The sequence below is a fragment of the Nothobranchius furzeri genome, chromosome 15 (assembly GCF_043380555.1).
Source record: "Nothobranchius furzeri strain GRZ-AD chromosome 15, NfurGRZ-RIMD1, whole genome shotgun sequence".
NCBI lineage: Eukaryota > Metazoa > Chordata > Actinopteri > Cyprinodontiformes > Nothobranchiidae > Nothobranchius > Nothobranchius furzeri.
Window position 1 is genome coordinate 30,502,705 of NC_091755.1, and position 15,696 is coordinate 30,518,400.

Consider the following 15,696-nt stretch of genomic DNA (forward strand, 5'->3'; position numbering starts at 1 on the left):
TTCCCCCATTTGATTGGCTCCGGCTAATTGTCTCACAGCGGACGTGACATTTTGTTTGGGTAGCACACCTTCTTCACTGTGGATAATGCAGGTGTGGCAGTGGAGGTGGACATAACAGCATGAATGTTTGAAGCTGTGATTCTTCCTGCTTTTGCAAAAACTCGCATTTATGTTGGTCTCTGGTTTTCTCTTCCAGCGCCTCTGCCTCTGCTTCTGACACAGTGACGTAGCATTTCCATTGCTCGCACTGCTGCAGAAGGACAGAAAGTTCACAACCCCTTAGGTGTGCATCATGTATACGTAGAAGGGATTTGAGCAGGACACGAGGCTTGACAGGGTCTGCGTATAAGTGACAGAATCCCTCCATCACAGAGCAGAGTCCAGCTCTGCCTGCATGCATAAGAGCGGAGAGAGAGAGAGTAAGTTCACCAATGTCCTTTGTAGTACTGAACAGCCACCAATACCAGTCTGGATTTTGGGTTCAGAGCAAACATCCTATCCTTCATTTAGCGAACGGTCAAGGGCCCGTTTGCTGGATGCACTGGTGGTGTAGTCTGTTTTGTGTCCCAGGACACCTTGCACTGTCTTCACATTCGAGGGCATTATCCAGTAAGCCTGAACATCTGAAGGTGTGATGTTCCCCCGTAGTGCACAGCAGTGTCAATCTTGTATAGAAGAGCTGTCACATGGGCACATTTCTCTGCAACACCGGCCATACATGTACAATGGGCACTCTCCACCTCACCAGTAGACATTAGGATCACCCAGGGCTGCAGGGGCTTCTGGCTGAGGCGCATGGAGTGATTCACCTGAATCAGTGAGCACAGAGAAATGTGTATCAGAACTGAGGTTCTCAGATTGGGGTATATACTCTAAGTGTGCATTTTTTATATACAAGTAGTTCATAACAGACTTAAAAAAATTTGCAGGGTTTACACACTTAGGGGTGTTATTCGGTTAATGTTGTGGTTCTGGATGGTTATACTGTACAGCTGCCCAGCTATCTAAGCGTTACTTTGAAAAACTACATTTAAGTGCTGTGTAACAGCTCAGCTTTGTTCTTGAATGAGTCATGAGCATGTCAAAGATTTTAGTTATAGCTTATTTTGTTTCTTTCTGACCTTATAGAAAAAGTTGTGCACGTGTATCCGTTCCAAGTTCGCTGTTGCCACAATACAGCTCTGTAGTCCGTAGTTTTATTAACTAACATAAATGGTTATGGGTGAAAGTGGCTGTATACCTTCCAAAATTAAAGATATAATGTGCAATTTACATAGAAAACATTTACTGCTGATTCCCAAAAAGGTAGTTACCTTCTTAACTGAAGTGTAAGACTCCAAAACAAAGTCTTTAACTAGCAAACTCGATATGTGAATAAATGTATTTTTTAACTTGTTTTTGCTTCTTCAACACCAATTCATAATTAAAATTCATACCAGAATTATTCTTTACCTTCTTAAAGGTGTAGCAATCGATGTTTCTGAAGAACCGCCCTCTCAACATTCTTTAAAATGCGCATGCGCACCCCTCTACCAGTCCGTGGAGCGTGCTTGTGCACGCTCTGTTTCCAAGCAACTGCCGGCACTGGACATTGTCTTTAATGTCTCCGCTCAAAGATGTGTTCAGATTCAGATGCAGCAGCCCCCTGTCCTCATGTAAAAAGAAAATAAACTAAACGTGCTTTGCGGATCGATGAGCCGAAAATTTCCACTATACTCTCGAAGGATTCACGATACAGACAGCGGAGCGGTCAGAAGGATTCTGTGTCAGCAAAGCGCATCTCTTTAGGTAGATAAGCATAAAATCCTAGACTGCTCCTTCTTTGCAGCCACCGTACACATACTTTCCGAAACTTGAAATGACGATTGCGGCAACGCATCAACAATAAAACAAGTGGAAGCATTTCCTCTATTTACAGCTCTCTCGCCGTTTGTTTATTTTTTCACATGCAGACCGGGCACTGCCATGTTGGAATCACATCGGCAAAGAATGCGCTTTGTTTGGCCAGTAGAATATTTCAGAAGCTGATGCACGCAAACAAATATAGAACAGGTTTTATTTTCATACAGTTCTTCTAGCAGTAATCTCAAATGCATTCCTCCAAATAGCATGCCGAACTTTAGCTTACCTGTCGAGCCGAAAACAGGCAACCGCAGCATCTGTGGACAGCTCAACCGTCTCTTTCAGTAAACGCCAATGTTGAAAAGAGTCTCCTAAAAACACCCTGGTCTTATTTCTCATTTCAGAGGCCTTTCTCTTCTTTTCGTAGACTTTGAAGACACCTTTTCTCTTGCGACTCTCAGCCATTTTCAAAAGAACCCGTTGAGATAAAAGTGGGCAACCCGTTAAGAAAAAAGAATGTGCATAAGCAAGGAGAAAACTGACCCAGGGGCAAGCACGTATGACGGACTTACGCAGAGGCTTCGCTGGAATGATTGACAGTTATGCGGACCAATGGTTGACGTGATTGACTTTACAAATGAAAAAGGAAAAGGGTGGTATGAACCTCCCTTGTTTACGGGAGTACTATCACGCTGCCCAGCTGAGACCCCTCGTGTGCATGTTCTCTCCAACCTATACATCAGGAAGGAAAGATATAGAGGAGACATTAATAAAAAAGGTATCGTTGAAAGCTCTATTAGCAGATCCCAAACTACAATCCAAATTTAAGCTCCCGCGTGAGCACACTACACAAACAGCAATATCAATCTGGAAAGAAACAAGTCAAAAGTGTAGCTTGGAGGAAGATTCTAAAATTTTGTTGTGGCCGGCTTTTGACTCAGATTTTACACCTAACCAACATGATAACAGATTCAGGATGTGGATCTCCAAAGGGTTAACCAGCTATAATTCATTCATCCACAAGGGGGCATTCCAATCATTTGAGACACTGAGGCAAAAACATGGGTTGGGGTCTGATGACTTCTTCCACTATCTACAAATCAGGCATTATTTATTTTATTATTTATTTCCAAACTATATGAGGGCCTTCTGCAAAGTAAAGGGGACAACACGTACTACGTGAAAGAAAAACGGGAAAAGGAAGGAGGGTTTAATGTTACCGAGGAGAACTGGGATCATAGTTGTAAAATTTCATGGGCCTCAACAAGGTCAAATGTCTGGCGTGAATTCTGTTGGAAAATTACAATGCATTACTTTATTACACCGAAACAGCAAAGTTACCGGGGAAAGGGAGATACATGATGGAGATGCAGTAGTGAGGGAGCAAATCATTTTCTTTTTTTTTTTGGAGCTCTCATAGGATCCAAAGTTACTGGATAGATATTCACCAACATATTCAAAATGTATTTTCAATGGTCTTCATGTTAGGACGCGCTGGTGAGTGGAGTGGAGATAAGGATTCAAACGCTGGGGAGGAAGCAGGCAGGCAGACAAACTAGAAAACTCAAAAGGGTTTTAATGAACTCTGGACACAGGACGTGGAAACAAGGAGGCAGAAAGAGACACAGAACTAGAGGGGTGTAAATACAAGAGGGCTGGGATCTTGGGTGATTGGGAAACGAGAGGCAGGTGGGAGCAATCAACAGCGACACAGGCTGAACCAAATGGGGAGACAGGACAGGGTGTGACACTTCACCCTCTCATTTGAAACACTGTTTTTGGGGACTATAGAATCAGACAACCTCAATAATAAAGACTGGAAACTTCTCTATGGTCTATTAGCTGCAAGCAAGAAGGCCATCACTAAAATGTGGCTCAAGCCCAATCACCCGACAATGGAGGACTGGATCAATATCACGCTGAACATTTACAAAATGGAAAAAATAGCATAACTGAAACTGCAAATTGACTCATTCTACGCCACTTGGTCCAAGTGGATACAATATATGAAGCCAGTAGGATCGGACTTTGTTTGAACCTTTTAAACATGCTGCTGTCGGCAGAGGCGGTTTTACCATTAGGCATAGGTAGGCGGCCGCTTGGGGCCCCCATGTGTTGGGGGGGGGCCCCCTAGCCCTGACCACAACATTATTACCAACCTGTGGCTGCAGACGGGATTGGACATGCGCCCTCCTCATTACCATAATTCCTGAACCGTTCAAGATATCATTAAAATTCCAAAAGTGCTGAAAAGATTAAAAGTGGGGCTTTTCGTGCATATACAATACATTACGGTAGCCACCGGGATTCCCTGTTTTGAGCGCAACGAATCACAACACAGATTCAGAGACGTGCTGAGTTAGTCATCCAAAATGCTCACGTTTATAACTTTTGAATGGCTGATCTGATCCAAGAAATTCCAACCGTTCCTAAAAGTACATAAAAGCAGCTTTCCAGCGATCTATAGCATGAAGCAATCAGAGTTAGGGAAAATATCGCTACGAGGGGAAATCCTGCAGATTGAAACGGAGCGCAGCGCCGCGGTGAAAGCGGATAACGGGACGGGGAAGCTAATCAGCATAAAAGCCAGCATGAAATTATGGAAATGCCTCAAAGAAAATCAACACAATCTGTTAGGTGTCCCAGAAGGCTTATATCTGAAGACAGTGACCATGAAGAAGGACAGATCTCCGGTGAACCAGGATATGAACGTTTGTTCAGTCTTTATATATTTTTTTTATTTGAACAACCCTCAAATATTTGCTAATTGTAAGATTCAGCTTCATTCCAGCATTATTTATCTTTTTACAATAAATAATTATTTTTGCTAAAACAAAAGTTTTTGGTATAGCAGTGCACGGTGTGCCAGAGAAGCACCCCATGGCAGTGAGGTGTGCAGGACTCTGCCTGCACCTGGAGAGAAGCTGCTTCAAGGTCTATCACATCAAATAAAAACGTCTGAAAGTTTACAAAAATAAATGGTCTTAAAAACTGCTAAAAAAGATACCGGTTCAAACTTTTTTAAGAATAGATGCATTACAGTCAGTGGCGGCTGGCCAGTAGAGGGCGATAGGGTGCCGCCCTCCCAGTTTCCCCTGTGTTTTTAATTTTTATTTTAAAAAATAAATAAATAAAATGAACAATAATCACATATTCTAAGTTAATTGTGTGTTTTGTAACAAAAATAAATCATATATATATATATCTATATTGGTCTCTGCCGGTCTCTGCCGATCTCTGCCGGTCTCTGCCGAGCGGTGGAGGCTGTGTGCTGTTTTTCAATCACCCAAACAAGACGGGACCAGCTGTCCAATTGCTGACAAGAAAATCAAAGGGTAGGAATGGGAATGTATCCAATCAGCGTCGACGTTGTTTCAGAAGCATGATGGGCGATAGAGCTACCGCCAAGGCTTTCGTTGGTGCTCGGTAGAACTCGGAGAGTCTCGACTCCAGCACGTTTTTGGTCGTGACTCGTGACTGTCATGACACAGACGTAGACATGGACGCCAGTGCGCCTACAACATGGATACCGGATCTCAGCAGCCACTGAATTCAGTTCGGTCTCTTCTCCAGTATCCGTTCGAGAGGAGAACTATGGTGGAAAAACTTAATGTCAAAGAGCTTGGACCAGATCAGCCCGACGTAAAGATAAGCCAGCAGGACAAGAAGGGTAAACTGTACACACGACGCTTCTCCCAAAATTGGTACACCAGGAAGCAGTGGCTAGCTGGATGCAATCACGCTAATGCGTTATTTTGCTTTCTGTGTTTGTTGTTCAAAACGGCTGGGATCCACTGAAGGTGGATGTGGAACTTGTGTCTCATTGGGGACTCCATTCATTCTCTGACTGACGAATGCAGCGCATCAGTGCAGCAGCCAACAAAGAAACGGAGGACGTTTGGACAGGGAGAACAGCAGCTGGATGCAGAGGTAAGCTGTACATTACATTTCTGTAAACAAGACAATCAGAATCAGAAATCCTTGGTTGTCCCACAAACCGGGACATTTGTTTAATAACATGTACATTGTTTAATGCGCAATAACTGTAAAAACTAATTTCAACACACATACCTATTATACATATTTAATCATGTAAATGTGTATTTCAAGTAAATTTGTACATACATCAATCTGATTCCATTTTAATTGTTACACTTCTGCTGCAGCAAACAAATTTCCCAGTTTTTGGGACAATAAAACATTTCTGATTCTCAATGAGATGTTTTTACATTTGAAGTAAAAACATCTCATTGAGAACCAGAAATGTTTTATTGTCCCAAAAAGTGGGAAATATGACATTTGTAAGAGGATACTGATGACATTATTTCCTATGAAAGTGTTTCCACTTTCCATAAGTCCTAACAGTGTAAATTTCTGGCATTTTGTCTAAGTAGTGTTTACTACCTTTACTGTAACAGTGACCTGCTCATAATTTTTCGTGTTCACTCAAATGTTGAAATTAAACAAAATGTTTTTGTTACTTGCCTCTTGCATTGCATATTTACCATTTATGGTCATGTTATTTTATGTGCAATTTAATGCAGTATTTTTCAACTTTGGTCCGCAAGGCAGCGTGCCAATAGTCAGAAACACCTGGATTAATCAGTTTGTCCAATGATGTAAGACAGGAAATAAAAGAGCTGTGCTTAATTCAGGACATAGTGAAGTTGTGCACAAAGCTCAGAAAGCACAAGTTTGTTTAAAAAATAATAGCACAGCCCCACCAAAAATATTTTTCACCAGCCGCCACTGATTACAGTTCAAAGTTTAAATTTGAAGTTCCTTTTCAGTAATAACTGTAAAAAATTCAAATCCGTTTTTTGCCTTTTTCACTTTTAAGCTGATTTTTTAAAGGCTGTAATAGAAATAAATTCTAAATAGAAGAAGAAGAAAATATCATTTCTATAGCGCCTCAAGATAAAAATCATGAGGCGCTTCACATAAACAAAAAAATATATATAAAAAAGCATTTAGAAAATGTTTAAAAACATATTTAAAATGAGCAAAAATTAGGCAATTGTGATTTAAAAGAAAAAATGTTAAAAAGGGAGAGAGTGAATAGGAAAGAGGGAAATCAGTGGATCCTAAGGAAGGTGGAATAGGTGGGGAGAGCAGAATAAAGAGAAAGGGGTTGAAGAAGGTCATACAAAAGCCAGCTTGAACAAGTGAGTCTTCAGCTGCTTTTTGAAGGAGACCACTGAGTTCACTGATCTCAGACTCGGGGGGAGAGAGTTCCAGAGTGTGGGGGCCACAGCAGCAGATGATCTGTCACCTTTGGTCTTTAGCCTGGTGTGCTGCACAACCAGTAGGCTTTGATCACTGGACCTCAGGGACCTGCTGGGGGTGTAGGGACTAAGAAGATCACCAATGTATGATGGTGCTTGTCCATGTAAGGCCCTATAGACCAGCACCAGGATCTTGAAATGAACCCTGAAGTTGACTGGCAGCCAGTGAAGCTGGATGAGAAGTGGCTTCACGTTTCTTTTCGTGAAATGTTGAAGTGGTTTGGAAATACAAACCATACACTGAAAAATGAGGTTGTTCTGAAAAAAGGAGAAGAGTTACACACTTTGCACTTTTTATTACAATTTTACAGCCATAAGATTAAAAAAATACCAGGCGGCCCTGTTATAATTATGGTCATAAGAGGGTTATTAAGACGGCGATGCACAAACAGGAAGTGATTGGTAGTCATTCCACTCCAATCCAGTTGGTGGCGGTAATGCACCAAATTGTTGTTTGCCAAGTCCCATAAGACCACAAATAATAATAATAAGAGAGGCGGGAGTGTTCGTAACAAACGCAAAGCGATAGTCAAAACATTAAGCATGACATGAAGTTATCCTAGTGGCTCCAATAAGAGAAAGAAGCATCATGCTTCATAAAAGCTTTTATTTTCACTTCTGAAAGTGACGTCGTTTTTCGATGTAAACATCAATAGGAAGCAGAAAAGGAAAGACAATGGAAAATGTTTAAAGGGAGGAAAACATAGACCAAAATGGAAAATAGAAAAAAATAACTAAGGCTAAAGCACAGGAGCACTGACAGGAAGAAGAAAGCAGAGCAAATATTGAAGGCACTCAAAGGGAGGGAAGTACAGGAAAAAAGAGGAGGACTAATAAAAAGGGAATATAACTCATGTCAGAAGAAGGTAGAGTTTCGCAAATCCAGTTAAAGGTAAGATTGTCGAAAATTTAGTATAAGGGTCCCCATGTCTTTGTTCGCCTTGGGCCCCCAAATTGCTAAATCCGCCCCTGGCTGTCGGGAACACATATCAACCTGTCCCCCCAAGTGTTAAGGAGTTCAAGTGGCTGTTTAAAAACAAAAAAAGGGAAGACAATTGTACGCTGTGTTGCAGATTGTATTTTATTTATTTATTTAATATTGTGCTTCCTCAATAACAGCAAATTTAAAAAAAATCAACAAATTAGTATTTAAAGAGTATAAGAATTGCACACCTAGCGGCGGCCTATTGGGGGCCAAAACCAGGGGTATTTGCAAACATTGCCACAAAATGATGGGCAACACTTCAGCTCACCACGGCAATCACCATCATTTCTACAGTGTGAGTGACATCGATGGGTGAAGAAGTCATCAGGATTACATTGTCCTGGCTTCACTGAGGAACATCAAAACAGAAACATTCAGCCTCTTTATATTTAGCAGCATTGTGGCAGTATTTGAGGAATTTAACTCCTTTGGTCATATTTCACCTGGAATCTGAGACATGCACACGTGTCCACACCCATTAGAGCAGCATATCTGATCGTGGCCAGGACAATCCGCATCACTTGAACACTGATCAATACAAATCCCCATATCCCCTGGAGGCATTGGACAGCCTGGTAATGCTGAGAGGAAATAAATAATAATTAATGCGAAGACTTAAATAAATGGAAATATCATCTTGGAAAATAAAGTTTTTCCTCGTAAAGCTGTCGGGAGATATCTTCTACTATTTCATTCACTGAGTGGATTTAACAAGATAAAAAAAAAGGTTCTTACTTGGAACTGGAGGGGTGCAACCAGATCTGGAGAAAAACGTGCAACATTTCTGATCTCCTGGGCAGTCTCTGTCATAATTACATGGTTGCAATGGTGCAAACGACTCAAAGATGCGCGGACAGTTACCTGGATTCAGAAGAGAGTCAAGTTAAGATTTATCAGTGTCGAGTTATCATACATGAACATAACACACGTGGGAGAAAACAAGCTCACTCACCAGGTTTTGGCATTATTGCGTTGGATTGAACAAAAGCACAAAACAACACAATCAAGGCAGCTTTTCTAGACCTGAGTGTCTCCATGATGATTTGTCTCAGCCAGAAATCTGCCCTTGTTGTCCTGTTTAGGAATCCCCTGGCTTATAAACTGTAACTGGAGCAGCTAGGATGCTGGGTCCTTGTGTCTGTAGAGTTACTTCTGCCAATTCATCCAATTCTTTCCATTATTATTTTTTTCTTATTTGAAAAAGTTTACATTCAAATAATGCAAATAAAAATTTGAAACATGCTGTGACAATTTCTGAGTTGTGGCTTGGTTTTTCATTCTGTGTCATAATCAGTTTATTATGGTCATGGCCTTTATTATTTTAGACTTGTTTTACATTTACATTGTTTAAGGTCAGAAAAGTCATGTATGCTTTATGTCGACTTAATGATTGTACAACACATAATATGTTTATGGCATATAAACCTGTGTGTGTGTCTGTGTGTGTGTGTTGTTGTTGTTGATTCTGATTTCATTATTTATGACCCAGACATGTTCCACACATGAGCTCTCAGCCCAGATATTGCCAACATCAGCTTTATTACGAGATCTTTTGTTTGTTGTCTTGCTGCCAGTGGAGAAAAACGAGATAAAATGACACTGAAAGTTCAGAGTGATTCGGTCAAAATGTCCCAAAATGACCAATAATCAGATGAGATGATAAAACATACCCTGGCAAATAGGGTGCTGGTGTAAAAGTCCACACATTCAGAATCTTATCAGGTCACAGACATTTGGACTTTGCCTTTATTTGTGTTTTTGGTGGTATATGTTTCAGTTTTCATACAAATCCAGTTCAAACTCGATGAAAGCTGCATACATTTCAGCAGAACAGAGCATGATGATGTCATGCACTTTATCTTTTGAGTATCTAAACTTTCCTAAAATATTGCAAACAAACTGGTCTTACTTTCACAAACTTTACAATTATTGTACAGATTATTAAACCGGATGTAGGCATTTTGTTAAAGCTTATGCTATTATAAATAAAAGTTTTTTTATTGGGATTCATATGAAGGACGATATATGATGAAACATCAGGCAGTTGCTGCACTCTCCAACTTTTTTATTTATTACATGCATTGTGTACATGTTTTAATTTCCTGCAGAAACGGTGTTTAAAATGAACTCAAAGTGTTTGTTTTGATGTTTATTGAAAACAATTGACATGTTCATGCAGGTTTCACTGCTGTTAATAAAATATGTTTAATCCAACTAAATAAATAAATAATGCACAAACAAATTGTAATATTATTAATAATAATAATTTTCAAGCAAATCTTTATGTATTTGCATACAATGTTCTGCATATGTGTGCATGTTTGATGTCACATTTAACCACCCCTCCCCAATCCAAGAAAAACACAAGTAAAGTTTCATTGTTTAAAACAATACTTTTAATTGAAATATACATTTTTGATTGTTTTATTTTATTTATTTTTGGTTTGTTTGCTTAAATTTCTTTGTGATCTACAAAGTTATGAAGAAATAAGGAAATCACAATTAAGAGACAAATTATGAGCATCATAGAGCAACAACAATAAAACTTTGAATGTCTTGACCATCTCTATAAAAAAAGATCAGTAAGCACTTTCCTATTTCCAAACAATAATTTCCTTCTCAAAGATTAAATAAAATCATATCAACAAATCACTTTGTTTTTCAGTGATCTGATCACTTTTGCAGACTTATTTTAGGATGAGAGTCGTCTACTGCAAAAGTTAAATGATCTACATCATAATTTTAAAACATGATTTAAAAGACTGATTTTCTTCAAGAAGAATTAATAATTTTGTGGTGCAGATGCTCAGATGCTGAAATGCCATACTAATTAAAGAAAAAAACCACAAACATAACAAGAGAAAAATAAACCATTTACTGTATTATTTTTGCTAATTTACAATATATGTGTGATCACATGGGTATCCTGCAGAAATGACCACAGAAAGATGGGCAGCACTTGTCATCCCCTGAACAATAACCATTATCAAGGCAGGTTACTCCACACGGAGAGAAGGTTGGGAAACCGCAAAACCCCGGCTTCACTGACACACCACAGATAAAACCACTCAGTTATAACATATTCTGTGAGAGATCCTTCAGAAATGTGGCCATATTGGTCCTAACTCACCTATTTTTGGTGGCATGCACTCTTTCGCGCATCCATTGAAGCTGCATTTTTTACCACGCTTGCAGTCGTCATCACATTCACACTCTTGCTGACACGTGCCGGTCCCACTCGAGTCAGGACACAAAGCTTTTACTGAAAGCAAATACAAGGCATCATATGGAGAGATATTAAATCTGTTTTTTTTTCCTTTTTAAATAAATATTCATGCTTCGTTCCAACATCCCAACAGCTGCTTGTGTCGGCACCACTCACTGTAATGAGGGGCAACACAAACAGACCCACAGTTATAGGTGCAGCATTTTTCATAATCTTCACAGTCTTGGTCACTTGAACATCCCAAACGTGATGGAAAAGTGTAAAGCGTGTGTGGGCATTGTCCTGGTTTTGGAGGGGGCTCTGAGGGGGGAAACACAAAACAAAAACAGAGCCGGGTTAGTGCTGAAGCCAAGAAACATTTGCAGTAAGATTTCAGACGAGTACTGTGAAACAGACAGATAAATGGTACTTACATTGAAGAAAAAAACAGACTTCCCATTGTGTTTGGCAAACAGTGCATAAGAATGCACCACCAAGTGTGTACCAGTGTGTCTCCATGGTCATTTAATGCACACACACACTGTGCTTCTGAACTCCTGTTTGGACAAATATCCAAGAACACAAACAGTCGACTGAGCAGCATAGAGGACGCTGGGTCCTTGTGCCTGCACTCCTCTTCCACTGGGATTCCTTTACTTATCTGTTATTTTTACACATTAAACATACAACAAAAATTATGTGATTAGGTGTTCAGCAGCTCCAGAGATGCAAAACACCTCTAAAATATCTATTATTATCATTCAGTTTTATTTGCATATATTTCGTGCAAGAGCAATAACTGTGCTGGTAAGGTCTCAATAACTAACAGGGCGACTACAAATTGAAATGAAAAACAGTCTAGTTATCAATATTTAATTAAAATGATGTACTTGCTGTACTGAAGAAATGTCAGCTCTCGCTGTGTGCCAATTCTTTTCTCCAACCCTGGGGGCTAAGTCCCCCTTGTCTTTCAATACTAGTGACATCCCTGTAACATAATAAATGTCTGCAAAAAATGCCTTTTCCATCAAAGTGATAAAACACTGTGATATAAATGATGTAAATGATGTAAAGTAGATTTTTTAAAGTATTTTTTTAATTATTATTATTATTTACAGGAGAGGAGGTACAAGAAGGAAGTTCAAACTGTTGAATAACCTTTGATTTTCTGAAAATGAAAAAAATAATTTTGAAATTAAATAATCAAAAATGTACTAGAAAAATAGCAAAAAGCACCCTCAATTTAGACACTGTTTATTTTTCATTGAAGATTAAAACAGTTAATTTCTTGTTTCAGTGATGATTGATGCATTTAATTTCTGATGCCCCGTCCTCCATAAAAAAATCTCAAAGGGCTAAATGTAGCAATTAAACTCAGATTTCAAGTTATTGATTAGAAAATAACAAAAAGAGCCATCAATTTTACTGTTATTCTTATATGTCTGATTTAAATATTTCAGGACAACAAATTTAATCACAGTTTCTCTCAACTGCTTTGGTGAATTTATTCCAAATTCTAATTCTCTTTGTCAATTATGCACATAATCATAGCAGTTTCTCACTCCTTCTAACAAACTACAAATTACAAACACCTTTGGTTATGCATTAATTGCTGTTTCATCTAATTTTTTAATGTCACGTCAGTCCAAATGAATTATACTCATGAAGGATGAATAATCACTCCCTACAAAATAGTTCTCTTTTTTTTTTGCTTGAGTCAAAAGATACAAAAATGTTGAACTATATGTCAATCAATTTTATGCAATTTTTAAAGAATGACAACATCATAACCACCAATCACTTTGTTTTTCAGTGATCTGATCACTTTTTCAGACTTATTTTAGGATGAGAGTCGTCAACTGCAAAAGTTAAATGATCTACATCATAATTTTAAAACATGATTAGGGGAGGTTTCAACTACCAAGGTGGATGTTAAAAGTAGAGGGTATTTGTAACCTCCCCCTCGCCAGCTGGTATGTTCTAACGTTCCCCTTGGGTGGCAAATACGAAAATTCACAGTCAGAATGCAGTGAGAGTAACGTTTTAGGTAGCAAGAGGGTTAAGGTTAGGATGAGGGTGAGGGGATTGTTATAAATAGCAAAACATTAAGGTTTAGGTGCGGTTAAATGAGCTGGTTCAATGCCGCATCAGCAGACATCCCATCGCGTCAGTTTTACGCTGCATTGGGATCTGCAGTCAGAAAAGGGAAAAACCCCTTTTCGCACATAAGTGACGAAAAAGGCAATGTGTTGAATATAATGGCGATCTCTAAAGTAACATCTAACAATGACATCTCATCCATTTTAAAGGTGACAGAACTCAGTACGAATAAACTAGCCCTAAAAGAAAGAGATCATCAAATAAACATGCACTCACATTCATGATGTTGAGATTTTGTTCAATATGCTTGTATTCTTGTCCAGATTAAGATTAAGAGTTGGGGACTGATGGCACAATGGGACTTGCACAGGAAAGGCCACAATTTGAAGGACAGCACTTCAGCTCATTGCTACAGTCGTTATCATGTTCGCAGTGATCACAACAGCGGGTGCGCCACACATAATCGGGACATTCTCCTGGCTTTACTGAAACACAAAAGCATTCGGTCAGTTTCTAACCTACAGCTGTGTGGGAGGACTAACTGAAACATTTCACTACTTTAATTGTGTCTCACTTGGTTTTGAAGACATGCACAAGTGTCCACACCAAGTAGCGCAGCACTTTTCACCAAATCGGCAGTCGCTGTCAGAATAACAGTCCTGATCACAAATCGGCATCTGATTTGCGTTGATCGGACACCCTAGTGTAGCTGAGAGGAAAGAGAAGACAAAGAAAGTTCAGATTTTATAAAACTGAACACTAAAATGTTTCTAATTGTTTCTAAAGAAACAATTAGAAACAATTCTGGGGGTGGGGGGGGGGGGGGGGGGGGGGGGGGGGGGCTTACACAGCTCCGTAGCTGTACACGCAACATTTATCATCACATTCACAGTCTCTGTCAAATCTACATGTTCTTCCTGGCATGATGGGATTAAAGACTTTTGGACAGTTACCTGGTTTAAGACAGAGGTGTAATAAACGTTAATGAAAGAATCAGGTCAACATCTTAGGTAAATAACCCGGAAAACAAACTGAACACATTTGAGAAAACTTACCACGTTTTGGCATGATTGAGTTGGAGGACAAAAAGACACAAAACCCTAAAAGCAGGCCAGCTACCGTGGACCAGTGAGTCCTCATGTTGACTTATCTCAATCAGGAATCTGCTCCTGGTGTCCTATTTGGGGGGGTGGGGGGGACGACGACTTCCTCCTTAAGTCTATGACCATATTTGTCTGTTTTGTTTGTGTGTGCTATATTAGAACTGTGGATGATATTTTAATGAATACAATAAATGTATCCAAATCTATGTATAGCATGCAAAAAGATATATATATATATACATACATACATACGCACACACACACAAACTGGAGGAGTGGCTAAAGCAGATCCCAGCAAAAACATTAATCTTAGCCCAGAAAAGTGCAGTTCTAGGAACAGCTAAGTTACTGAGCAGAACCTTCAGCTCCCAGGCCCGAGCTTGGAAGGATGAGACCACCTGCAGAGGGTGATTGAATTGTTTTCTTTTTTTTACATAACAATATTGATAGATGACCTGCACTTGTATAGTGCCTTTCAAAGTTGAAGGACTCCGACACGCACTACAGTGTATCATTCATCTATCCATGCATTCAAACACTAGTGGTGATGAGCCTGGACTAGGATAAAAATTCAGTCCTGGAATTACTCCATCCCGCCGGCCCTCAGAGCAGCGGTGCTGGTATGTGAGATTGATCATCTGGCATACTTGGCACTTCATCTCCAGGACAGTCTCTGTCCAAATTGCATAATGCTTATAGAAGTGGTGGTGGTGGTGGTGGTGGGGGGGGGGGGGGGGGGGGGTGAGGAGGTTTTGGTTAAAGAGCAATCCATTAAAGGAGATAAAAAATACATTATTTTTTAAAATAAACTCAAGTACATCTTTCTGCCAGTGGTGTGTCCAGATCTTTTAAAATGGGGTGGCCCAGGTGGGGCACAACTTTGTGCATGGGTGGCACCAATGGTTATGCTCTTTTTGTTTTACCCCCAAGCCTTTTTGTGGACAATAAAAAGCCATGGTTTTGCTCAGTTGCAATAACTTCCCACCCATCTGGCTGACATATTGCTGTATTCGACCGCTATGGATTTCAGTCAACAGGGGCTGTCTGCCATTACATTGTGAAAGAACATAAAACATAAAAATATGTTTTTCTAAATAAACAGGCTTTGAGTTGGTTAGCAGCTCCTGCTGAAAAGTTTCACTTTATTATAGAAACAGAAATATAATTTATTGACAC

General features: G+C 39.6%; 3 protein-coding genes across 4 annotated transcripts in view; all 3 read right to left on the reverse strand.

The window, feature by feature from the left end:
• Window positions 1-15,696, reverse strand: part of LOC107373798 (WAP four-disulfide core domain protein 3) — an 84,830-nt gene that overhangs the window by 46,967 nt on the left and 22,167 nt on the right. The gene's annotated exons all lie outside the window — the stretch shown is intronic.
• Window positions 8,189-9,221, reverse strand: LOC107373574 (WAP four-disulfide core domain protein 5). Its single transcript, XM_015941701.3, has 4 exons — window positions 9,065-9,221; window positions 8,848-8,973; window positions 8,556-8,693; window positions 8,189-8,461 (listed from the first exon to the last, which is right to left on the reverse strand). Exons 1-4 carry the CDS (start codon window positions 9,147-9,149, stop codon window positions 8,301-8,303), a joined length of 510 nt encoding a protein of 169 aa, XP_015797187.1. The 5' UTR covers window positions 9,150-9,221; the 3' UTR covers window positions 8,189-8,300.
• Window positions 11,987-14,592, reverse strand: LOC139063288 (whey acidic protein-like). 2 transcript variants are annotated; one of them, XR_011516642.1, is made up of 4 exons: window positions 14,473-14,592; window positions 13,992-14,126; window positions 13,694-13,902; window positions 11,987-12,305 (listed from the first exon to the last, which is right to left on the reverse strand). XR_011516642.1 is itself a non-coding variant. In XM_070544667.1 (3 exons), exons 1-3 carry the CDS (start codon window positions 14,555-14,557, stop codon window positions 13,748-13,750), a joined length of 375 nt encoding a protein of 124 aa, XP_070400768.1. In that variant the 5' UTR covers window positions 14,558-14,592; the 3' UTR covers window positions 13,591-13,747. The 2 variants fall into 2 exon arrangements, 1 of the variants encoding a protein (XP_070400768.1); XM_070544667.1 differs by lacking the exon at window positions 11,987-12,305 and having other exon boundaries at window positions 13,591-13,902.

Bases quoted from the DNA above. Each gene is read 5' to 3' on its own strand.
- LOC139063288 (XM_070544667.1), bottom strand. From the start codon at position 14,557: ATGAGGACTCACTGGTCCACGGTAGCTGGCCTGCTTTTAGGGTTTTGT. The intron at 14,127-14,472 runs GTAAGTTTTCTC...CTTTCCTCTCAG, and splicing joins CTCAATCATGCCAAAACGTG to CTACACTAGGGTGTCCGATC. The intron at 13,903-13,991 runs GTGAGACACAAT...TTTGTGTTTCAG, and splicing joins GTGCATGTCTTCAAAACCAA to TAAAGCCAGGAGAATGTCCC.
- LOC107373574 (XM_015941701.3), bottom strand. From the start codon at position 9,149: ATGGAGACACTCAGGTCTAGAAAAGCTGCCTTGATTGTGTTGTTTTGT. The intron at 8,974-9,064 runs GTGAGTGAGCTT...TTCTGAATCCAG, and splicing joins CGCAATAATGCCAAAACCTG to GTAACTGTCCGCGCATCTTT. The intron at 8,462-8,555 runs GTGAAATATGAC...GATGTTCCTCAG, and splicing joins GTGCATGTCTCAGATTCCAG to TGAAGCCAGGACAATGTAAT.